This window comes from Camelus bactrianus, chromosome 2 (assembly GCF_048773025.1).
Source record: "Camelus bactrianus isolate YW-2024 breed Bactrian camel chromosome 2, ASM4877302v1, whole genome shotgun sequence".
NCBI lineage: Eukaryota > Metazoa > Chordata > Mammalia > Artiodactyla > Camelidae > Camelus > Camelus bactrianus.
In genome coordinates, this window is record NC_133540.1 from 32533310 (window position 1) to 32559236 (window position 25927).

Sequence of the window (25927 nt, forward strand, 5' to 3'; positions counted from 1 at the left end):
TCTTTAATCTGTCTTCTTCTCTCCAAGCAACGTGAACAATAAAAACTGTAAACTAGCTGTATGAAACACTTGCAGTGTGCCAAGTTCTTAACAAACACTGGCCTCTCTCCGCACACCAACTCTCAGAAGCAGGCAGTATTATATGCATTTTATAAATAAGCAGAAGGATGGTCTGGATTTAAATCCAAGTATGTTTGCCCTCATGCCTGTGCTCTTAAGCTGTTGGGAGGGACTATTTCATAGAAGTTACCAGTTAACAGGTTCTTTTAATTCTTCTTCATGGCTCTTACCACCAGCCCCTACCCTCACTGGGGTTCTTGAGACCCTAAGTCTTTCTGTTCCTGGCCTCAGCTCATCAGCCTCAGTCTTAGACTGGGCGGGGTGATCACTCTTCCTTACAGACAGATCTGACTGTGTCATTCTACTGTCCCAAGTCCTGCGGCAGCATCCCTTCTGCTGTCTTATCAAGTCCACACTCCTGGTCGTAAGCACATGTCCCGGCACACCAAGTCAGCCTAAAGGGTCTGCTCTCTGCCGACCGCCCCTCACTCCCATTCTTCAGTTCCTGCCCCCTCCCTGAAACACGCATCTGTGCATGTCTGAACCCATTCCTTCAAGCCTAGCTCAGTTGTCATGTCCTCCAAGAAGGTCCTCCAGGTGCTCCAGCATCATGCCAAGCTTGAGATCATCCTTCTCTGTAGTACCAAAACATCCAGTTTCTCTCTTTCTCCCTCCCTCCCTCCTTCTTTCTCAACTGAGGTGAGACAGCAGAAATTCACTTTGGAAAAATGTTATTTAAAAAAAAAAAAGCTGCAGGTAAGACTGGTTGGGAAGCATGAGCTTACAGTGATTTTTTATCAAACGAGAGGAGACGTAAGGGCAGTTTAAATATTCTCTTAACATATGCACAGAGGAGGAAGTGGAGGAGGAATGGGTCCTTCTCCCCTCCAGTGAGCATACAGCCAAGAGCCAGGATGTGGGAGCTATTTAGGGGAGCTTTTTCTCCCAGTGGAAGTCACATATAAGGATGAGGTTACTAAGGGCAATGGTGGGATCTCTTTCTTTAGAGATCCTTAACAATGGTTAGGTGGTTATATCTGCAACCATATCCATGCCCCAGGTTCTAGAATGCTTCTCCATTTGCTAACTCTTGTCTGAGTTCAGGGCAGGGAATATGTAATCTCACTATACCTTCCAACTCTGATTCTGCAGGGAGAAATAGTTTCTAGCATATCAAAGACACAATAATAATATTTACATTTCTAGCCTTTTCGGTTCCTGGCTCTCTAAATCTTTATACTCTAAAATAGGAAATCTCACTATGATATTCACCACTAGTGACCCTCATAACATTTAAAAGATTTTGACTCAGCAAGATTTTTTTTTATGCTTAACGTATTATGTAACAATAAAGCATAGCAGTTAAGAGCATCAGCACAGGAGCCAGACTTGATTTAAATCCTGGCTCTGTCACTCACTAGTTATGGGGCCCTGAGTAGGTCACATAACTTCTGTGTGCCTCAGTTTTCTCATCTGTAAATAGGGATATTGTATAGCCTACCTGATGGAGCTTATGTCTTTACATGCAAAGATCTTAAAAGAATACCTGACCATTTACAGCAACCTGGTTGGGCCTAGAGATGATCATACCAAGTGAAGTAAGTCAGACAGAGAAAGACAAGTATCACACAATATCACTTACATGTGGAATCTAAAAAAAAAAAAAAAGGACACAAACGAACTTATTTACAAAATAGAAACAGACTCACAGACATAGAAAACCAACTTATGGTTACCAAGGGGGAAAGGGACGGGGAGGGGAAGGATGAATTGGGAGTTCAGTATTTGTAGATACTAACTACTATATGTAAAACAGATTTAAAAAATAAGGTCCTACTTTATAGCACAGATAACTATATTCAATATCTTGTAATAGCCTATAAAGAAAAAATATGAAAAAATATATATGTAAATGTATAACTGAATCACTATGCTGTACACTAGAAATTAACACAACATTGTAAATCAACTATACTTCTATGAAAAGAATACCTGAGATATGGTAACTGCTAAAAATTGGTAATTTCTTATTTTTACTAAAACATATGATGTTAAATCTTTATTCATACCATGTTGTTCTCAAAGGCATGTGTTTGCTTCCCAAAGGATGCATTGCTCCTTGAGGGAAGCAGTTTTAGAGATACATTAACTCTTTCAAGCTGCTGGGTTAAAATCAAGCGATAGCTTAGTGGCTTAGCTCACGGAGTTCCTGGCTGCATGATTTTTATAAACTTCTGCACCACAGGCTGATGACATATGTAACCTTAGGAGAGCTCCACAACACATTTTTAAAACTATCTCCTTTTCATGGATAAACAACTCAGAAATTATTGTCTAAAATGAAAATTTAAGCATCTGTGTGCATTTTGGTACAGAATGACTTCTGTCACCAGGATTGATTAGAGGGATGTTAACGTGAAGGTAGGTGCTACATTTGATTTAGGATATGTTAAATAGGCTTTTTATAAAACTATTTGTAAAACATTTTTTCTTCCCCCTAGGAATAATTCGAGTTTCACGCCAGCAGACACTGTGGCTATCATTTTCTGTTCCACACACAAATCCCTCACGTTGGGTAAGTGATTTGCAGATTTCAAAACCAACTTAATATTGCCCTCTGAGAATTACATCCTATGATTTTGAAATTCAAACAACAGTTCAGATTATACGGAATGGGGTATTGTCCACTGTGTTACATAAAGAACAATAGCAAAGTATGAATGGGTCATTGCTCTGAAATACTGTTATTTGATTGAACCAATTTTTGAGGGCCTAAATTTAATAGTATAGGATTTAGCTTTATTTGTAATCATGTTTTCGATTCTCATAAAATGTCTTCAATGTAGAATGTTAATGTTAAAAGCTGGCAGAAGAATGGAGGGTGTGGTTGGGGGTTAGGGGAGTGCAATGAGCAAAAGCTTGGCTTTAGAAGGCTCCAGAGTTACCTCTGGAAAATGTTAACTTATCTTCTGGAAGCTTGGAGCAAGGTGGGAATAATGTGATTACTCTAATTTGATATTGACATTAGTTTGAAGTTCATGTCAGAATGTTATTTCTCTAAAGAAGCAGTATAGTTATCATTAACTCAATCTGATTAGCCCCTAAAGTGAAGTGAGTATGTATTTAATGGACAAAAATAGATCCAAAAAAGTGCTATTTTCTACTTAGCTTTATCCAGTTTAGTGGCATGATCTCAATAACCTATCCAGACCTATCTGGAATCCATGTTTTTAGTCATTAAAAGTCATTAAGTAATCAGAAGCTTTATTGAAATATACATCATTCATCATTCACAGGCTCCTTGGGGTAGCAGGTACACGGTGGTAAAACTAATATTAAAAACGCCTTTACATTTTGGTGAGTGACTAACTTTAGAGAATAAAAGATCATGACGTTCTCTGAGTCTGCTCATGTCAAAGTTCAGTCTGTAAACTGGAAAACGAAGACACGTCATAATGGTTTTACTAACCCCAAGCATATCTGTCTGATAGAATCTGTCGTCAGTCTTGCAGGGTTGAGGAAATGATTTAGAAATTGGACAAATTCTTCAGGGAGCACTTGCTATGGAGGGCTTCCACTTACTTGAGTAAATTACGCACGTACCGTTCATCCGTCGCAGTATGTCTGTTAGGTTTTCTTCGTGATCACCTCCAATGGAAGTTGAAAGAGCTTTGGAAGCCACATTGCAATCCTGATGTCGTGACCCCGGGCAAGTCACTTAACCTCCCTGAACCTTGGCTTTCTCATGCTTTCTCATCTGTAAAATGGGGTGGAGAATACTTGGTAAGCTGTTGTAAAAATTAAAGATAAAATTTGTCAAGTACCTAGCACAGTACTTGTACATAATACAAGTCCGTACGTGACAGGCTACATGCAGCAATTGCACTGTGTGGTTTTTTTTTTTTTTTTTTGAGTGGAGGCACTGGGGGTTAAACCCAGGACCTCATGCTCGCTAAGCACGTGCTCTACCACTGGGCTATACTCCCACCCCAACTGCACTGTGTATGGATTGCTGGGGGTGAAACGAGGTAGCCCACCCAGAGAGCTTGATGTGCTCCCTGGCACGTGGCGGGCACACTTAGAGCAATGGCTGTTGTTATTAGTTATTAACTGTATTAGTTATGACCGTGTTACCATTTCCAAGGTTCCAGTCCCTTGACCCTGGAACATCTTGTAGATGTTCATGTCACAGTCGTGGTTTAATAATTGACCTCAAATCATCTCGTACATTTTTCCCCATATGGTTGTTGAGACATGATGCCTGCTGCTTCAGGTCTCCTGAACAGTAAGGGGCTGTTACAAAGGCAGGGAGTCCAGAGCCAGGCGCTGCCAGACTCCTGAGAGGTCGGGAGTCGGGGATCAAATGCACCTGTGTCCTTAGAGCAGGTGCTGTGCCCTGGCTACACCAAATACGCTTTTGCCTTTCTGCCTTTCAAACCCGCTCTGCCCCTAGAACGTGCTTTTGTCAGGAAAACCAAAATAAGTTCTGTTTGTTTGTTTCTCCATTATGTTTTTCTCTGCTGAGCTGGCGGTTTTGAACAAAGAGCTCAACCCAAGAAGTTTACTGCAATGTGATCAGTATTCTGTTCTTTTCTATAAGCAGAATACCTCCCCGTTTGGTCTTTTTTTTCTTTGCATTTTTCTTAGTCTCAAAGCCATATGCTTCTGTTCTCGATTCTTCTTAATTTTCAGGCAAACAGATGGGTGCTCTGAACACCAATCAAAAAGTAGCTGTTTTGCTAAAAAGGATTGGGTTAACTCGGACTTTTGTCTGCGTTTGCACTTTGTTTCTGCAGCGTTCTCCCATGAAACAGATACTCAGATCCTCCAGTGAGATACTGATGTGTGGTATCTAAGTAACCAGGTTAGTGTAAATCCTTCCATATTTCTGTAACATGGTAGATCTGGCCTCTCCTGGAACTGGAAGAGCGAACTGCTCATCCTGACTCTTCCACTAAGACAGCCCCAGGCCTCAGTTTCCTAAGCTCTTAGATCAGGGAATGTTATTCCAGCGAGGCGATTCTGTCATGCCTTGATCAGAACCGGCTTCCTTCCTGCAGTCTCCTAATTAACATTTATAAAAATGACGTCCTCACTGCTTCCTATCTCAGTGAGGTGGCATGGGTCACCCTCGTCCAGGAACACCCTTAGTTCTACATACAGCAAAGGGTGTTTGCATCTTATTGCTAGCATGGCCTTGTTAAGCCCTGTCCACTTACTGTATCAGTTTTCACAAAGTCCAATGCGTGTTTTCCTCTCCTGGTGACCTGACATCTCTGGTGCAGAGGATGTGTGTGGCAGTGACCTGAGCTCCAGGCTGATGATTATCCTAATGGGACTTCTCTGCTGCATGGCCGCGACAGAACATCCCACTAAGTGTGAAGAATTCATATTTCAGAAAGCAGGGGGCACATTTCAGGGAATATCACTCAGAGTTATACTTCCTCTTACCTCTCACACCAAGATGAAATACACAGCAGATTTTAATATATCTATTTGACATGTAGAAACTATATCTGTCCCTTTTGTGATCACTGTCAAAATATTTCTTCTAGTGATTTTACACACACACACACACACACACACACACACACACACACACACACATCTTAAATAGAATACAGTAAGAATGCCTTATGAAATAATATATATTATTACATCCAGTATTTGTATTTAAGAATAAATTATTGCTGGCAAAGTAGTACCCAGGTAACTAATGAACCAAAGACGAAAACTCTGGCCTGAGACGCCTCCTGGATACCCTCTTGTCCGTACACTTGCGGTTTATTTTATTGTTCTTGCTTTCGCCCTGTCTCAGTCTCTTCGGTGCGCTTGCATCTACACACATGCTGAATTTGATTCATGGCTTTTATTAGGGCATTTGCCATTGATTGATTAGTTCTTCGTATTAGTACTTTTTCTATTGATTGATTGCAGATGAAGTGACTATTTGACCTTTAATTATGAGGCTTCCTATTGAAAATGACATTGAGCTATGGCTTCACATAATCCATCTGGAAAGCCTGACATGATTCCACTCCCTGGAGTTCGTTCAGGAAGGAGGAGGAGGCCTGGAGGAAGTGCAGAGCTATCACTGGGCCTCGTCTGAAACAAAACTACAGGGCTTGTGTGCTGCTCGCCTAGAGTTGCGACTCAGGGTCAGAGGTAATTATATCTTGTCCAGACAGCATCACTTGCTGTGGGTTGCCCTAAAAGCCATGAACTCTCCCAGATTATTCTCTAGTTGGATGGTGATATTCGTATAATAATGAGAAGGTATTTTACAGAGATAGAACAGCTTGCACCTCGTTACTGATGGTTCAGTGCATGCCCAGTCGGGCTCATCGTGAAAAAAATTCCAGCCTTGGGTCATAATCCAAGGTTCGAATTATTAGTATTTCACTTTTTAAAAATCTTTTTCTCTTGAGTATTCGAGTCACTTTGCTTATCCAGAGTTCTAACATGCATAGAAAGCTTACTCGTATTCCTAGAAAGAGAAATGTTTAAGGATGTTTGAGATCCTTAAAGTGTATGTTTATAGTAGTTTTTCATGTTTTCAAATGGCGAGATTGAAAGCGTACACTCTTCGAGTGTGTCAGCTGACAGCTGGCAATCAATTGTGAGGTTCCCAGATGTTGCTTATTTCCAAAGGCTTTTCCGAATTGAAAGAATGCTGTTTAAATTTTAAATAGCATGTCATGAGCAACGTTTATTAAAAGTCCACTATGGGCCGTACCATTTGTAGACATTTGTACACAGAGACCAGTCACGGCAGCTGTGCTGCATGTTGAACTTCATTATGAGTCTGCGGTCGCATTTACACAGCTGAGCGTTGACGAGAAACTGTGCATTAAGCAAGAAGAACATAGCTTTTTGGTAGACGTGGGATTCTGGAAAGAGTGGAACAGATCGCCAACCTGATTATCACCAATGATTCTAGTCTGGATTCAAGTTCCAGGTATCTCACCAAAAGCTGGAACAAACACTTAATTGCCATCAGCCTCAATTTCCAAATCTGTAAAATGAGAAGATGAACAAGTCGGGTCGCTGAGATTCCTTCCAGTTTTAGGCTTCTGTGAGCCTGGTGCGAAGTGATTGATGTTACCATTAAGTTCCCCTGCTCTGTGCGAAAAGGAAAAGAGTTCTGGAAAGGAACAGCTATGTAAATAATGTTACATTACAAGAAAGGAGATAAGGCTGTTATGTTTTCCTGAAGAGGTTCAAAAATATCTTCATCCTCTCTGAAGAGTTTCATGGGAGAAACAAAATATGAAAAGGATTTTGTTTTCCATTTTATTTAGAAGCTTTTCAAGAGAGCTAAAGGATTACCTGCAGCTTGGGCTGAAACGATCGCTTGACAACATCTGGGTCGTTTTCTCAAGGGGAAATGGAATTGAAATACAAAAGTTTGCATTTCTGTTTTTCTTTTCCCTGTAAAAGCTTCTTTGTGATTCTATTTGGCACACAAAGCCTATTATCTTAATAAAACTGCCCTACGATTGGGAAGCACTTTTTTAAACCCTTGAATTCACTAAATCGTGTTACCTAAACAATCTCGAGTATTAGTAAGTCAGTAATTATAACCAAGAAATGAAAGCATAGAAAAAATTCTTAAATTTATTCCACATCATATAACTAATAGAGGGTAGATTCCAGGTCTCCTAACATCCAGAACTGCATTGAAAAACATGATATGAAAGCACTTTGAAGACCAAAGTGTACTAGACTGAGCCAAAGTATTATAATTGTGCCCTCTCAACATAGGTTTGAATTATTTTATTGATTGTTTAAGGAAAAAAAATTACTTCTGATTACATTGTTCATTATAAGACAGTTTTAAAATAGTCAGTATCTCTCATTGTGGCCATAAGCATATATTCCTTGTGGCCTAGTCATTAACTGGCTCTCATTCCTTATATTTTCTTTATTAATGAAAGGTTATATTCTATTTAAAGTGTGCCTTGTTGAGCCAGCCCTTACCTTTCATGGGCTATCACTGTCTACACTCCGTTCTTACAGACTAAGAGCTGCAGTGCTTTTTGACAGTAAACTAGTAAGGGGAAAACAGGAGTCCAGAGTAAAGACAGAAAATAGAAGGCTGTGCTTGGGGCATAGCTGTAAGTGTATTTTCTGTCCTGCAATTTGCTCCTGCAGTTCTGTAAGGACAGGCAGTTTGGGGACCTCTACCATCTGACAGATTTTTAAAGATGCCTCTGAAATTAAAGACCCAGTAGGTTTTACCACCATGCTGGAGACAGGTGGGGGAGTGTCTTGTTTCATAGTATTTTCTGATCCACAGGAGGAAAGAGAGAAATGCCAGTTCTCAAACAACGTGATACACTTAGGTTCCTCAGAGGTTTATAGATGATTTTGTTTTGAACTCTTGATTCTGAGTTGGTGTCTGAAATTCATCACTAGCATCTCCAGACTTTGTAATAAAAATTTAGGAAGTCCCCAGGTTCCACGGAAGTATCAAATTAAAGACATTAATACCTCTTAGGAGCACAGACATTGTAAACTGAGTATAATTCAATTTAAAAAAAACCCTCTTTGGGGGATCCCTAGCCTGACCCTCATGTCCCATTCTTCTTTGTTACTTTTTATTTTATCTATTCTTATTATTTTAAGGAGGGGGTAATTAGGTTTATTTATTTACTTATTTTTAAGCGAGGTACTGGGGACTGAACCCAGGACCTCATGCATGCTAGGCAGACACTCTACCACTGAGCTATACCCAAGCCCCATCTTCTTAATGTTACAGCAGGAGATGTCCGCCATACTCAGCGTCCGCCAAGACCTCTGCCCTGATACCCCCACGCTTCTTTCTGCTCTTTCTCCACGTTTTCCTTCGCCAGGGACTGCTAGAAGTTTTTAACCGCAATCTGCAGTTAGAAATACCTTTGACAGTGTGATCCAGAAAACATTTGCATGTGTGTAAAAGTTTTACAAAACAACATTCACTCTTACTTTATGTGATACATCCCATATTCTAGCCAAGTGGTAGATAAAAACCCATTCAAGTGATTTTACAACTCATTAATGGGGTCATAATCCAAGGTCTGAAAAATACGACGTTATATCTTGCTTGGTGAAATTTTATCGCCTTCCTCAAATAGTGACCATGTAGGCTTTGGCTACTACTGTCCCTTTTCCACTGAACTTTAAGCCAAATTTCTGATACCAAGTAGGAATCAGAACTAAATTAATAAGTTCAAACTAGGAATAAATCTTGATTTGCAGTAAGATCAGCTCCATTCAGATTTCATTAATCCAGCTTATATAATAGAGTTTCTATACTTTTTGTTGATTTATTTTTTAATTATTTTTTCTCTATTCAACATGTTTTCAGTTAGTAATAATAACAGTGAACATTAATTAGGTACTTAAGAGGCGAACCCTGTGCGAAGTGCGTGTTACAGGACTTGGTTACGTGACAATACTTCACGGTGACGGTGTAGATTTCAGAGCCCCGGACAGCCCACCGCTCTGATGGAGAACTCTCACTGGCGTGTGCAGTAAGAAAGCACCCCAGTGGCAGCTACAACAGATGCCTGTGTATCTCTCTTAACCAGCGACTTTGCTAATTAGCATAATAAATTCAGAAATAGGTTTTTATTGATGAAATTACTGACTTGTTGCTTTGCATGGTAAATACAGTAAACGGACCCTCACTGATACGCAGACTGCCTAAAAACTTTATAGAGACACGCTTCCCACTTTCTGAAAGAATCTAGCAAATCCTATAGCCTGAGTATGAAATCCCCAGGGCTGTGCGGGAGGCCTGATCACTACCCGGTTTTGTGCCCAGCCTCTGTCTGGAGGACCGGTAGTCACCTGAGGCTGACTGTCAGGGTCACTGAACTCTGCTCTGGACTGTAGCCTCGGTGCCTTGAGATGCCTCCTTCTGCCAGGTGCTGGTGGGAGCACTTGAAAGGTCAGGGCTGGGACTTTAGCTGACAGACACGATAGGTTTGCTGAAACTGCTTTTGTGCTTGACTGCTAATACGTGTTGTGTTAAAAATGCACGTATGTACGGCAGCTTACTTTTCAGAGCTGCTGGCAAGGGGATGGAGGGGATCTTCACCTACCCTTAAAACGTCTTTAGCCACTACACACTGTCTGCCCGAAGGACTCTGGATCTTAGGGACGCCTGACCAGCCTGGTGTAGGTCACGTCCATGCCGTGCATCAGCTCCCATCACTCCCACGGTGACCCCCATAAAGGAAGTGAGATCCCAAGGGCACACCACTTGCCCAAGTCGCGTGACCCCAGGTGGCAGAGCAGGACGTCCAGCCAGGTCTGACTCTTGGCCGCTGTGCCGAGTGATGAGGAGAGTTTTGCAGAAGGTTCTCTGCTGTGAAACCCGGCTTCTGGCATCAGCCCTTGGTTACTACGCACGGACAGTTTAGGCCAGGTGATCTCTCTGGGAGCCTTCTAGTTCTAACGTTCACTAATACCCTGATTTTGAAAGATTTCACTGCTAGCTGTAGAACCTTGAGTCATTCAGAGGGACCAGAAGATCAGCATTTCTCAAAGGGCAGCCCTTAAGTATATAGCAGATTACTTCCTTCAAAAAAAAAAAATGTAGATTACTGGGCCTTAATGGAGGCCTACTGATTCAGAATTTTTAAGAGTAAGACCTTGGAGCCTGATTTTGGTAACACGTTACAAAAAAGGGTATGATGCACACAGAAGTGTAAAAGTCACCATAGTCCATACACCCGTCATCACCTCGCCACTTCCAGAGACCCTGGCTCCCCCACCCCGGTTCTTAGGCAGGCGTTTGACCTGGCAGAGCGTTCAGTCAGATTTTGTGTGTGTGCCTTTTCACGATGGTGGGAACCAGTTGGAGCCAAGCTAGGTTGTTGAGGTTTTTTAAACTTTAGCCTGGCTGTGATGTACCCCACTTTTAGACACTTTTTATATCATCATTAGCCAAAATGAGATGCTTAGGACATAGAGGCTTATGACACACCACTAAGTACTGAAAAGATAAACAACAAAATCAAAAAACACACAAAAACTGAGTAGGTACTAGACCCTGATTTCTAGGACTCACCCACTTCATTCTATGACTTCATGGTCATGTCCAGGAGGGGTAAAAACCTGTACCCATTCTTCTCATCTGTGGTGGTGGTTCCCTTATTATTGCCTCCAAGTGCTCTCTTGAGTTTCCTTTGCATGGATCTGGTGAAAGCACAGCGTTTGGATGTGGAAGTAGGCCAGTGTTTCTCAAGGTATAAGCTGAGCAAAAGGAAAGCATCCATTTAGTGCCCATCATACCAAAAACTCACCCCCAAACTGGGGCTTTCTTCCTTTAAGACCGTGTCTTCCTGGCAAGCTGAGGCTTAAATTTAGGCATCTTTAAAATAATTTCAGAACACCTACTATTTGAAAGTTATCCTTATCTGAGTCCTTTTATGTGCCCCATCTTCTGAAAGGGGAAGTAACAGGCACACATTTCTTCGTTGTCCTCAAGCACGTCCTTTGCCACATCAGGAGAGCCGACAGCGGCCCGTTTCCCACTGCTCCCTGTTCATCTCTGCACCCGTTGTCAGTTGCAGAGGGGATTGTCTAGTATTATTATCATTATTAATATTTAGAAAGTTTGCCTCTAGCAGTACTAAAATGTGCATCACAGAACAACAGTTGTTTTCTGTGTTTGAAGTGAAGAGTCTCACCCAGGAGATCTCCTTCACTTGAAGCCTCTACCTCTCAATCTCAGCTTGCAGACGGAGACTGATGAATAACAATCACTGTTTCAGAGTTGCATCTCTCCCATTAACTATTTGGCCATGCCTCTTCCCAGAAACCCCCTTAATGGAGCCAGATGCTATAAACCAGTTTGTGTGGATTTAATGTCAGCCATCTCCATGCAAGAATCAAGGAATCCACGGCTGTAGAATGAGGTGACACCCACGACCTCCTTGTGCCCATCTATAGTCCCATCCAAATGCCTCCAGCCAGATGTTAAAGTTAACTGCCTGTTTTTTAAAGCCACAGGGCACACAGTAAGTTTTTGACAAGTTACCCTGGGGACAGAAGGAGGTATAAAACTGGACATAAGATCAATAGATTCCTGGGCCCCGGAGATCTTTGGGGAGGGTATAGCTCAAGGGGTAGAGCACATGCTTAGCATGCACGAGGTCCTGGGTTCAATCCCCAGTACTTTCATTAAAAAATAATTAAATAAATAAACCAAATTACCTCCCCCACCCCCCGATCCTGGGCCCACAGAAGCCAGCTCGTTTGGAAAGTCATCTGTCCTGAAGCTGGGCACAGTAATGGGATCAGAGCAGTGACACTTCCCACTGCCATTGCTGCAGTTTGCTCTCCGTACAAATACTCTCCCCTGTGTGCTGGTACTACCCTGGTGCTGCTACAGCAAGCTTTCTAAATATTCATATAATAAAAACCAAGTTCTCTGCAACTAACAGCGAGTGCAAAAATGTGCAGGAAGCCCTGGTGCCAATGAGAATCACTTACTTTATTCGCACGTTGGTTCCACAAGTGCATATTTAGTGCCTACTCTTTGCCAGACACTGTCCTAGGCCCTTAGGGCAGGCGGAGTTTGGGAGGGCGAGAGATAGCAGTGAACAAAACACAACAAAGTTCTCAGCCTTATCCAGCCTCCTCTCTAGCCAGGTTAAACAGACAAACACTTAGACACATGGTGCATCAGATGATGGGAAGTGCTGGGGAGAAGAAGAAAACCAGAAAGGAGGATGGGGAGTTCCAGATGGAGGTGGGGACCTTTAGGCTTAAAGGGGCTTTGGATCAAAGACTTGAAGGAAAGAGGGAGCAAGCCATGTGATAGTCAGAGGAAGGAGGTTCCCACCAGAGGGAACAGTGAGGGCAAAGTTGTGCTTAGCAAGTTGGAAGAAGAGGAAGGTGCCCGTGTTCAGGGAGCAGAATAAGCGAGGGAAGGGTTCTAGTGGATAAAAAAAAATGGGAGAGGAGTGGGTGGTATCATGTGAGGACCTGCCCTGATTGCAGAGGAGAGGGGAAGCTGGAGAGGTGTGAGTGGACAAGTGACAAAATCCAGCTTCCACTTGCTGGACTGGGCTTGGCTGGGTAGAAGGGCACAGTGGCGAGAAACAGGAAAGCCAGTTAGGAGCCTCGAATCCAGATGAGAGCTTAGGGTGCTTTGGTTAAAGGTAGTAGCAGTGGAAGTGGCGAAAAGCCTTGGATTCTGGTTGTATTTCGAATGCAGAACTCCTAGGATTTGCTGACGAATTGGATGTGGATGTAAGAGAAAGAGGAATCAAAGGTGAATCCCAGGGGTTCAGCCTGAGGGACTAGAAGGACGGAGCTGCCACTCACTAGACTGGATGAGATCACAGAGGGACAGATTTGAGCCGTGGGAGAGGAGTCCAGGGCAGATCAAGAGTTCCATCCTGAACATGTCAAGTTGAAGATGTCTTTTCAACATCCAGTGGAGAGCTGGCTTTATGAGTCTGGAATTCTGGTCCAGGCCAGAATTTTCAGTATATAGATGTTTGGGGGCTTGGGTTTTTTGTTTTTTTTTTAATAGTGTTTCAATTTTCTTTTTAGAATTCTTTTATATATTTTTTTAATTTTTATTGAAGTCTAGTTGATTTACAATGATGAGTTAGTTTCAGGTGTACAGCAAAGTAATTCAGTTACATGTATACAGATATATATATTCTTTTTCAGATTATTTCCCATTACAGGTTACTATGAGATATTGAATATAGTTCCCTGTGCTATACAATAGGCCCTTGTTATTTATCTATTATATATATAGTAGTGTTTATCTGTCAGTCCCAAACTCCTAATCATCCTAATCATCCTTCCCCCCACCACCCCTTTCCCCTTTGGTAACCATAGTTTGTTTTGTATGTCTGTGAGTCTATTTCTGGTCTGTAAATAAGTTCATTTGTACATGTGGTTGTTATTTTAAGCTACCAGGCGGCAGGAGACCCCCGAGGGATGGGTAGATAGAGGAGAGAAGACCTCTGAGCACCAGGCCCTCAGGCACTCCTGGGTTAGGGAAGATATGAAATTACCTTGATAGTAAAATGATGTGAAATTTGAAATCAGCCAGACATACAAGCTAGCTAGCCTGTATTTTTCTCTTGTCTCACAAGGTTGAGGCGAACATTTGATCAGAGAGGAGACAGGAAGCCAGTTTGACACATTTAAAGGAGAAGGTTCTGATAGTCATAAGGCTCCTACTACGCGCCAGGCTCTGTGTTAGACGTGTGGGTTGCCATGTTATCTCATTTAATCTTCACCACAGCTCTGCGCAATAGCTCTTACTGATCCATTGTCCTCGCCAGAAAACCAAGCCTCAGAGAGGTCGAGTAACTCACCCGTTTCCACAGTGAGCACAGAGGTAGAGCCAGCGCACAATGAGTGGCCGTCTGTCTCCCTCCAGAAACATCCAGAGTCCTCCTGCTCCCCCTTGTTACCAGACCCAGCTTCTCAACCAGGCTTACGTTGGAATCACCTAGGAGCTGTGCAGAACTCTGCCTGGACCCTCCCCATACCTGTTACCTCAGAATCTCTCAGGATAGACCCAGGGGTCACAGTGTTTTGAAGCCACCCAGGTGATTCTGACGTAGCGCTGGCGCTGAGAACCGCGGCATCAGGCTACTTCCTGTGTCTGCACCTGCGCACGCTCCACTGCGCTCCAGAAAGGGTGCAAGGTAGGAGGACACCTGCTCGTTAGTTGATAAAATGGGCCACTTGTTTGTGCTGATTGGTGAAAACCACAGTTCTCTGCATTGTGATTCGATATGTTAAGTGTTCAGAGTTTAAAAAAAACCAAGGGGCTTAGAAAAACCTCATGGTTTCCAGAAATACCAGGGGTTTTATTTGTTTTTTTTTATTTTCTTCCTTGGCCTAAAATTCTTCTAAATGAGGTCTTAGCTCCCTGATTTTTATATCATTGAAAATAAATAAAAGGCAGGAGTAGATTAGCAGGATACCATCTAGCCAAGTTAAACCACAGAAACGTATCTGTCTTTTTTAAGAGAGATGGATTTAAGGACAAATAACTCTGATTTCTAATCCCCAAATCAAAACTGCCTTGTTCTTTTGTGTCAGAAGACGGCTCTTCTATGGCTTACATTTATTGTATACACGGTACCATTAAGAAGAAAATTACCACAGAGGGTGATTAGTGGTCATGGTGACAAAACCAAAAATGTGTGTTAAAAATAATTAATATGCATTTGAGTCATGTTTACTCACATTTACTACTTAACTAAGGTTTGGACGCTTTTGGGAATTTCCACTGTCCATTGATAAGATTGTGACTGCAGAATCTTCCAAGAAAACAGAGTTCAGGGTATCAGAAGCTGTGGCAGAATCCTTGAAAATGTGTCTCCTGCTCATCATCCTTCTCATTGGCTCGGACTTGAAGAGTTCAAGTGTTTTTCCTTCATTTATATAAAAACACATCTTTAAAAAGTCTGTAAACCTAGGCGAGGCTTTTCCAGAGCCAGTCAGATGGGGCCAGTTCTGTGCTGGGGACCATGTGAAATCTATTCCGATGACCTTGGATTTTCATCGTATGAAATTCTCATTCTATTTTTGATGTTTCGCATCCTGTGATTGTGAACACCAGCCAGATTTTCTCTTTGGAAGACAAACGACTCTCCCCTCACAGCCCAGCAAAGGAAAAAAGTCATCTCCCTCCACTTCCTTCCCACCTGGCTCCATAAATATGGCGACCCCCTCCCGGAAGCCACAGCCAGCATCCGAATAGAGGCTCCCTGGCTCCACGCTGTAATGCATTCTCGAATTCCCTGGCTGCTAATTACTCCTACAATGCTGTCAGACAGGTGAGGCTGTACCTAATCTTCCAAGGCAGAAACCTTCAGTTGGTAGAGTTAAATGTTTCATTGTCAGCATCTGGTGAGCCGGCCCAAGCCATTCATTAAACATCTTTTCCAATCAGACCGTACCTGTTTCAGAACAGAAATAACACCAGCTGCTCATTTTGGTCTTTTCTCGCCTCTGTATTGAGATAAAACTTTCAGCGAATCGGTAGGATGACAGCCCAGGTTACCAACGGCTACAACACAATCTTTAATTTTCCTAATGGGCTCAAAATGGTCAGAAAATGGTCATCAGCCAACTTTCATTCAGAGCGAGTCAAGGCCACGTAAGCAGCTTTGTTGAAAGGTGGGCCTCCCTCCTTCGCAGCACTTTCTCGTGTGAATATTAAATTCCTGCCGTTGTCACCCTCCATTATGGTGTGTTAATATTATCAAGCATCTCTTATCCCTCGGGTTCCTGAGTCCTCTCACAGATTACCATTTTGGGCGGGTAGTGTGGTAGACGGCACCGAATACAGGAGCCCGCCTGTCCGTATTCACATCCTAGCTGTATCCTGTCGCTAGCTGTGCATGGATCTTGGCGAGACCTTTATTCATCTGCTGCCTCAGTTTTCTCATCTGAAAAATGGAGATTATAACAGTAGCCTTACTCACATCGTAGATGTGAGGCGTGAGTGAGTCCCTGTTTGCACACTCTCATAGTAGTGCCTGACCCACCATGAGCCCTGGATAATTATTTTCTACAATCAGTGTTCTGTATACCAATGTACAAATAAGGCCAAAAATGTCCATGAACCCCAAATAGGGCTTCTGAAGTCCTGCATCAGGTGGGATGGCTGAAAGACTAAAACATGAACGCTGCTCTTTTTTCCTAAAATTTGATTCCTAGAAAGATTGTTCCTTTCTCTTAATAATGGTCTCAAGACATTCTGTTGGCAGCCTTGTTCATTTACCTGCTCTTTCAAGCCTAGCCCTCCCTTTTGGATAAAGGGAGGTATATTTTTATATATTATTATATTCTGTGTTTTTAAAATATAGTATATTTTTGAATTCTGGTTTTGAAACGTGAAGGAAGGATAAATCTCTTAGGAAAGTTCTACACAAACATCAATTTAGCACAGCTAAATAGCTCCTGACCACACCAGGAAAGAAGTCAGTTGAGTTGTAAAGTCTCCCTAACTGTAGAGGGGAGGGGTGGCGGGAGAGCCCCCATCAGGACAGCAGAGGGGATGTTTGAGTCCAATGTGTGAAGCATGTTTGCTGGCATCTCCTGTGTGGATTTCCAAGTGTCCCTGTCCCTCTTGTGTGCTATCTACAGAGATAACCATAGGACGTTTTTGAAGCCCCAGAGGTTGGAAGTTAAAATTCCAGTTGTACTTATCTGTTAAACTGATACAAGGTTGTCTTATTTTTCTGCCAGAGGTCTAGCCAAGGGGGTTGTTAGCCGTCCTGGAGCCGCTGCTGTTGCCTTTGTGTTCAGCGATTTGGAAATGCCCTAGTCCGCGTGGGTTTCCGGAACCTACCACTGGGACACAGAGAAAACTGGAGAGCTCTTATTTGCATATATTATTTAGTTGTAGCTCACTTTGGATGACTCTCTTGAGAAAAAGGACAAAAATCTTTTCTTCTGTGTCTCATAAAGCAACCATAGAGGTCTTGATGCTGTGTGGCCGTTTTCAGTTATGGATAGAATGACATGGAAAGAACAGGGAAGCAAACACAGTGTAAATCATTGGCCAGGCAAAGGCAGCCCAACCTGCATAGTGAAATACATTGGAGAATTTGTGCAGAAGACGAGTCACTTAGATGGAAGTGAATGAGAGTGGGTCACATGGTCCATGACCTCCTGTCACCCTTCCTAACGGGATCTGCAGGGAGTGGACTTGCCAGTCTTTGGAACATTCCAGATGGTTTCAGGAGAAGTTCTAGAATAGCCAGAATTACAGGCAGAATGTAACTCTGGGGCTGAGCAGGCTAAACATCATGTGGCCACCACCCAACAGGCCACACCTTGGGATGGCCCTGGCCATATCTCGCAGGTCTCCCTTGGATGGACAGCAAGCCGAGCCATCCTCATCAACCCAGAAGTGGGCGGCCTGCCTTTTTACGCACTCTAAAAAAGAGACACAAATAAGAATAACCCAAATATTCACTGAATCCATTTTGCCCAACATCTATTTTCCTAGACAGCAGTGCTGCGCTGCCTTCCTCCCTGGCCTGGGCTGTGACCGTTGCTGGGCGGAGTCCGCGCTTTGCCCGGCTCTGGCACAGGGCCGGCCGCCTTCCCTCCCCAGTCAGTAAGAGCATGAATTCCATGAAGGCAAGGGGTGGGTGGGTGCCCGTTTATTCACTGCACCTGGAAAGTTGTCTGAAGACTTACTACTTGTCAGACATTGAGTATTGTTTCACTTACTGTTTATTAAGGAAAAAAAAAAACCTACAAAGTAGGTTCATTTTACAGATGTGAAAACTGAGGTTAAATAACTTGCCCAACCAAGATAACAGGTGGTATGTGGTTCACATGAGATTCCAACCCAGGGTTCTCTGCATCCTGTATTTGGCTTGTTAAGGGCCACATTGTACTGCCTTGCACAGGCTACTGGAAATAATAAATTATAAACTGCGGCATGAAATGACAGCTATCGTACTGAAAATTAGCTTGCTTCAGGATCATCCTAGCTGAAAGCCTTTTCTAATCAAATTCCAAAACTGTTGTTGTACTTTATAATGGCAACATTTCGTATTCTAGAAATGGCATATAATTGCCCCTTTGTTTAGTAATTGAGATTAATCAGTGCCAGTGAGTTTGACTTTCTGTGACTATTTGTCTCTGAAGAGAAAGATTGTGTGCGTGTGTGTGTGTGTGTGTGTGTGGTGGGGAAGGGGACACAGATTGGCATTTAGTGATGCCGGAAAAGAGTGGCTGCATCCCCCTCACGGTGACTGCCTTCCGGGATTACATTATGGTGGAGGCCATCTATCCCAATGACTCTTAAAGGCAAATATGGGCTTTTAAACTGAGAGATTCATTACAAAGAAAGAGAGAGAACTCAAAAAACAATGTGTAGGACATTTAGATAGTAAAATTATGGATGTTTCTAACTAAGAACAAACTAAACAAAAGTGGGAAATCTCCATGACGACTAAAGAGAGAAGCAACTGGAGTCCAGATTTGCCAGCAGCTCTCTCCAGAACTCGCTGGAAAGTCTGAGAAGGCATTTAAATGGAAAACAAGCCATGTGAATTCAAGCGAATGAATCTTTGAAAGACAGGAAATCATCCAGGTGACTGGAGTACACTATCTCTTAGCAAAGTGGGAAAGTAAGAGTAATATTCAACTTCCAAAGACACAAAGGGTGTTTTTTGATATATTTCCTGTCCTACTCCACAATTAATCCTCACTTCAAATTCTGGATTCCTTGGTCAGCCCGGTTTCTTTCCTTCCTGCCATATCGAATATATTTTTCTCCTATGAAATACAGCCCTCTCCCAGAGGGGGTGTGAACGATTCCTTCACAGTCCAGTAAAGCAGCAACTAGTATTTGTTCCTGTCCTGTCTGTTTCACTGGGAAACATTGCTTTAGCGCCTGTTCGTAAATAATCAGTCATTTACGTATTAAGGACCAGTCCTGTGCTTAAACACTGCAGGAGATGAAAAGTATAAGATTTTGCCTAAATTCAGGGGAAAACAAAACCTACACAAAAGAAAATAAAGACAACATAAGGAAATGCTAAATTATGGGCTACACCTAGGAAGAGAGGTGTATCTTCAAAAGAGGAAGAAACCAGTAGGGAGGCCGCCTTCACCGTGGAGGAGAATGGAAGCTGAGCCCAAACGAACCCATAGGATTAAGTCATCTAGAGAGAAGGGACAAGATCCAGGAAGGGCTCAGCTTTTACAGAGACAGGAAAGTGCTAAGCCTGAATCATGACAGCAATTGGCATCTGAGAATGTGGTTTAATGGAGTTAACATAGGTTAGTGTTCAGAAGTAAATAGACTGTGGTCTAATTCTGCCTCTGCCACCTAACAGACGCATGATGTCAGGCAAGTCACTTAAGTGCTCAAAACCTCAGCTTCCTCCTGTTCAAATGGGAAAATTGCCACCTACTTCCTAGGACTCTTGTAAGGATTAAATGAGATAATGCAGGCAAGGTACTTACAAAATGGCGGAAGTGGCGACTGTTCTTGACTGACGTTGAAGAGGGAGAGGATTTGATGAATGGGCGCTGGAAAGTCATTGTAATTCTTGAGCCGGGTATTGGCTTTAATTAATGTGGGTTGTAGGAAGATTAATCTAACTGTGGTTTGCAGGATTGATGAAGGGGAGAGTCTGAAGATGGGGTTATGTCAGGAGGCGGTGAGACTAATTCGGCTTGATCTTAGGAGGGACTGAATTAGGAAGGCAGCAGTGAAGACGGAGGGAGGAGGAGAATGCTAGATGGAGAAGAGCGTCTCCAGAATGTGGTGACTTGATCTACAAGTAGAAAGACAAATGGGCTTAGTCACAGATGAGCTGCAAACTTAGAGTTGTAGAAACTGGGCAGGCCGGTGACGGAAGGGGTGACACTGGCTGTGCCACACTCACCCCTTGGACAGGGGACAGATGAGGTGATCGGGGCAAGAGCTACAGGAAACAGGCCCCGGGGAGGCAAGGGACCTTGTCTGTGTTAATCTCCTTACATCCTCAGGCACCGGGCACAGCAAGTCACGTGCAGCAAAGGCCCTCAAAGTATTTTTTGAATGAATGAATGAAAAAAATGAATAGATGGTGAGAACATTGTGTATCTACAAGTAAGTAAACTCTGAACAATGCTATAAAGTTGATGGTTTTATATGGTGAACAAAAGAGCAGCCTTCAGTGGGAGATATATAAAGCTCCATATTTAATCTAGGAAGACAAATGTCTGTTTCTCAGGGAAAAATTTAAAACTGTCCATCCAATAGAAACTGGTAACTGTTGAAACTTGAGCACCGATACAAAGGGAATTTTCTAATTCAGGGACTATAAAATAAACATATTTAAAACGGGGGCGGGGGAAACCTTGCTCTTGGACGTATTGTTTTATCCTCTCCATCCTGGGTATAGGATAAAAGAAACCCCTTACTTGCTTGTTAGAAGAAGAAAGCTCTCACTTGAAGTTCCTACTTGGCAGATGTCAGTTGAAAGCCCTGCTTATGGAATATGCCGCCGTGTCAAACTCTGTTGGATAATTTTAGACGAATGTGTCATGTGTGACATGGGACCGTGGCACGCTGCACATGAGTGATTTCCCCAGTGCTCGGATCAGGTAGCAGCGCTCAGGGAACGCACTCTTCATCTCTCCACACGGTGTCCTTGCAGAGCAGAGGGGGAAGGCTTTTGGTGGAAATTACTTTAGTCAGAAAAAGAATCCATTTACAATATGCGCCTTCTAACATCTTTCAGACAATGCATTGTATTAAAGAGGCATTTTTTGATTAATGTTTTATAAACATTTTTCAGCATGACAGCTTAAAGTCCCTGTAAAATTGTAAATGCGTGCGTAGTGTTCACTTCCATAAAGTCAAACGCCAGCTCATAAAGTCTCGTCGGATCCTGTCAACCGTGGTGACACAGAATCAGTACCTGGGAGCATTAAAATTAATTTGCTTCATTTATATTACCGCCGTGATAGCAAGATGAAAAGAGGCCTATATTTAAATTTTACTTGAAAAAGAAAACTCTTTCGAGTAAGTTTGTTTGGTTTTTTAAATTATGGCTTTTTTTTTTTTGGTCTCTAGTTAATGAATGTAGGGGAGAGGGGGTGTCTGCCTGCACAGTAACTTTATGATGGGAGCTGGAAAATCACAAATCCACTCATTCTGTGCTTTCCCTTTGTAAGCGCTATGAGATGTTCAGAGGTGAAGAGGAAACAGTCGCTGACCCTAAGAAGCTTACAGCTTAGTAAGGAAAACAAACACACACACACACACACACACACACACACACACACACACACACACACACACACACACACACACACGCGGCAGGCAGTGATGATAAACGCAGCAAATGCTAGGCTGGAACGCGCCCCAGGCGGGTAAGCCTACAGTAGACGGAGTCATGGGACATCAAGGATGCCTTCCCAGAGGAGGCGAGCTGGGAACTGAGGGCTAGAAGAATGGTCAGGTCAAGAAGTGCGTGCCGAGCATTCAGGGCAAAGGGGCTAGTGTGGGAGCCCGAGAGGCCCGGAGAGGAGAGGCGAGCCCTCCAGAGCCGGGGTGGGAGCGGGGATGGGGAGGAGGGGGCACAGCGCTCTTCATGGTGGAGCTCGGAGGTAGCCGAGGGGAAGACCAGTGAGACAGAGAGGGATTTTGTACTCACTCTGGTCGCGGAGTGGAAAATCGCTTGCTCAGGATAAGACTAAAGGCAGAGAGACTGGTTTGGGGATGGCGTGGGGAGCACAAGAGACTGCTGACAGTGCCCTGAAGGAAGGTTAAGGGGAGGTGGGAGTGGTCACAGACGAGCCAGGGAGTCACTTTAGCGAGGGCTGTGTCACTTCCCGCTCTCGTCAAGCCTCGCCCTGTCACTGTTCAGTGAGTGCTAACTGAATGAATGAGCAGGTGACCCAGTGAATTATTAAAAGAATGCGTGAAGAGGATGGAAGGGTGGTGTATTGCACGGGCTTCTGGGAAAAGCGGTGTAGCCGATTTTCTCTGACTTGACTTGAAGATCAAATTTTGCCAAATTCATGGCCAGGTGACAGAAATCGCAGTGTGGTGAGGGTGGAGGCTCTCGCAGGCTTCCAGACTCTCTCTGTTGTATTTCCGGTGTTTGTCCGTATAGTGCTGGAAACACAGCAAAGATGCCCTAGAACAGAGATAGTAAACTCACTGCTCCCAAACGGTCGCCCTGGGGCTTGGAGATGTGAACTCCCCCTCCGCTTCTCCCAACCTCTCTTTCTACTCTGACCCTCGAGGAAATGAAAATGTACTGAGTGGAAGCTGCTGATTTGGGGCCGGGAGGGCAGGTGGGGAAGAAACTGAAGGAAAGCAGGGGGAAAGAAAGGCTGAGATAAACCGGAGATGGCGGAGAAGCTAATAGTGGAAAAGGACAGTAGATAACCGAGTGACTGAAGTGTAAGGCAGAGTTTCAGACTGAGGGGACATTAAGGTTCCCAAAACGAATAGCTTGACTTGAAGCTCTGGGGTCCCTTCCCCCACTGAGGGACCTGCTTGTCGTGAGTCCCCCACGTGTGAGTGACAAGCAAGGACACGGCGGAGGGACTTGGGCCCTCATCTCTGGAAGCTAAGTTTTTCTCTCTGATGCTGTTTCCAATCATACTTTTAACATGAGTCCTTGGGAGTGGAGGTGATAGGAAATCTGATTAACAATGAGCAGGGAGACACTGCAGGCACATGAAGTGGTGAAGAGAAATCCATGTTTAACTGGACAAGTGTCTACAGCAGCGGCGGGTCATGGTGGAGCCCTCTCTTCCAAACGAGGTGGATGGCTGGACGACGGAGACGAGGTGGATGGCTGGATGACGGAGACAAGGTCAGATGAGAAGAGGGCCTCTGTTGTCAGGGCGAGTCAGGCGAACAAACCACCCCTTAAGTACCGGGACGGTTAAACAGTGTTGGAAAACTGGAAAGAGGGAAGGGGACCTTGTGGAAACCAAGCAGTAAGAACTGCAGGAAGTGGCTGGAGCTGGGGAAACAAGGGGAAGAAACTGGGCTTCTCAGAATCTAGAAGTTTGGAGAGGGCCCAGTGGGATCTCCGAGGGGCACAACGGGCTGTATCCACTGGAGCCCCCTAGAAGGCGCTGTTGCTGCGGGAAACCCCAAGCACCTCCTTCTGCAGCCTTCCTCTAGCACCCCCTGTTGGCGGAACCGTCTAGGGAGCCTGCTGATCGGGAGCATTGATGTTTGCAACGCCCCAGCGCCTTCAGTGAGCCGTGTGCGGGACGGTGTGTCTGAAGGTGAGAGCTAGGAGCTGACGAACTAGCACAGGGCCAGAAGAGAACTGCATACCCATTGATACCAGGGTTCAAAGAAGGTCGAAGCTCACTTGTATACTGGAAGCTTCTTGAGGGCAATGACTTAGCTACGTCTTGGCTCCGTCTGTCAATCGGGGGTTCCCTTCCCTCTACTGGGGTAGGCCTAGCGGTGATTACTGAGCTCCTCGCTGAAATCACAAGAGCAGCCCGGTGTGAGGTCCGCCGCCCCTGGGAGTGCTTCTGGGAGGGGCCTGAGGGGAGTGTGTCCCAAAGGGACTTCTGAACTAGAAAGCACTTTGTAGACCAGGCCCTATTCTGCTTAATGAAGCCACTGTCCCCGTGGAATCTTGAACTGAAGACCTTGGGGGCCTTGACTTTACCGGACACAGAGAACTGGAAACCCGGGTTGCCTGGCTTAGTCAAGGCTCCATCACCTGCGACAGTTTTCGGACTCCTAGGTGTTTCGGTCTCCTCCTGAGTGAAAGGGAGCAAACGGTAGTTTGCCTCAGCCCCCCAGCGGTGCTGTCAGTTTGTAAGGGAGAGCGCTTGACGGCACCTGACAGCTAGTAAGCGCTCACTGCACACTAACCATTATCATCCTTGTTAACTGCTATCTTTGTGGACCGAATTCATCACACTATAGCGAATTGCTGATGTCCCTTGCATTTAGATACCTTGTGTATCTTGCTTATTGGAACATCTGCCCTATGACCAGATCTGTGAGCTTGCTGGCATTTGCTGAAGGATGACGCAGCCTGCTTGAGTTGAGCCGAAAAAGCGTAACTCAGATGATTTAGCCTAGCAGCCATGGCCCTTGAATTATCTGAGCAGAAACCCCTGCTCAGATAATTTTGAGAGACAAATCCCTCCATATTTCTATCATTTGCTCCCCTTTGCCCTACTATGACTCCACCCCACCCGCAACTTCTTTACATCATCCCTTTGGGCCAAATAACCTTTCCTGGAAGCAGGAGGGGAGTGTATGTTCAGGTCCTGTTAATTTCTCATCGGAATAACTTTCCGGCACTATAATATTAGATACTGCTTTTCAGCTACAAATGGATTAAGCATTTTATTTTCAGAAAGAAAGCTCCTCTGTTTCTTAGACATAAACTGTAAAACTCTAAACACGTACGTTTGAAGCTTCGAGAGAGACATTGGGAAGAGTTAAGCATTTGCAGTTTATGGCGATGAGATGTGAGGCTGTGAAAAAGAAAGCAGCCGTGAAATACATGTTTGCATAAAGGTTTGAAATTTATTAGAAGGTAAAAATAATTGAAAAAGCAGAGTATTCCTCACCGGGTTATAATAAAAAGTTATTTATGTGCCATCACTGCGTGTATTTAGGACCCTGGGTCCTTTTCAGTGGCTTTTCTCAAAGAAACAAAGAGGAAGCTACGCTTTTAAAGCCATGCAGTTGAAAAAGCCAGCACACACACACAGCTGTTCTGACAACTGGGCCATCTTAAAGCAACTGGTGATACTAGCCAGTGTCTGAATTCTGTTACAGAAGCTCAATAGGTATGCACGATAGGCAGCTGCTTACAAAACAGACGTACCTAGCCCTGGGTATAATAGAATGGTAGACTCAGAAGCAGTATTCATTTATCTGAGTTCCATTAAGGCCTTCACTGTGGGGTTTAATCATTCAGCACAGGTTTTAGAATTCACCTACTATACACAATATTGCATAAAGTGCTGTGGGATTCTTGGCCAAAAGAGAATGTGCAGTGCGGGAGGGTATGGCTCAAGTGGTAGAGCACATGCTTAGCGTGCACGAGGTCCTGGGTTCAATCCCCAGCACTGCCTCTAAAAAATAAATAAATAAATAGACCTAATTGCCTCCCCTCCACAAAAGAAAAAAAAAAAAGAGAGAGAGAGAGAGAGAGAGAGAATATGCAAGGCTTTATTAATGCCATTTGGCTAAAGTACCCTCCTACTTATAGCCATATATATCATACATTATCTGACCATATCCTTTCAGCCCCAAAGTGAACTTTGGGGGCTTTGAAATGGTGCCTCCTTAAAGACTAACAGAGTGTTTCACCACTAAGCAAGAAAAGATCCAGCTTTAACTGCTACCTTACTAATATTCCTC

At 43.8% G+C, this 25927-nt stretch overlaps 1 protein-coding gene across 2 annotated transcripts in view; it reads left to right on the forward strand.

Moving 5' to 3' along the window:
- SLC10A7 (solute carrier family 10 member 7) overlaps positions 1-25927 on the forward strand; it is a 222701-nt gene that overhangs the window by 192009 nt on the left and 4765 nt on the right. For both annotated transcript variants that reach the window (XM_045516380.2, XM_010954577.3), the window contains one exon: positions 2562-2635. In XM_045516380.2, the coding sequence (XP_045372336.1) occupies positions 2562-2635 (74 nt within the window). The remainder of the gene's footprint in view (positions 1-2561; positions 2636-25927) is intronic.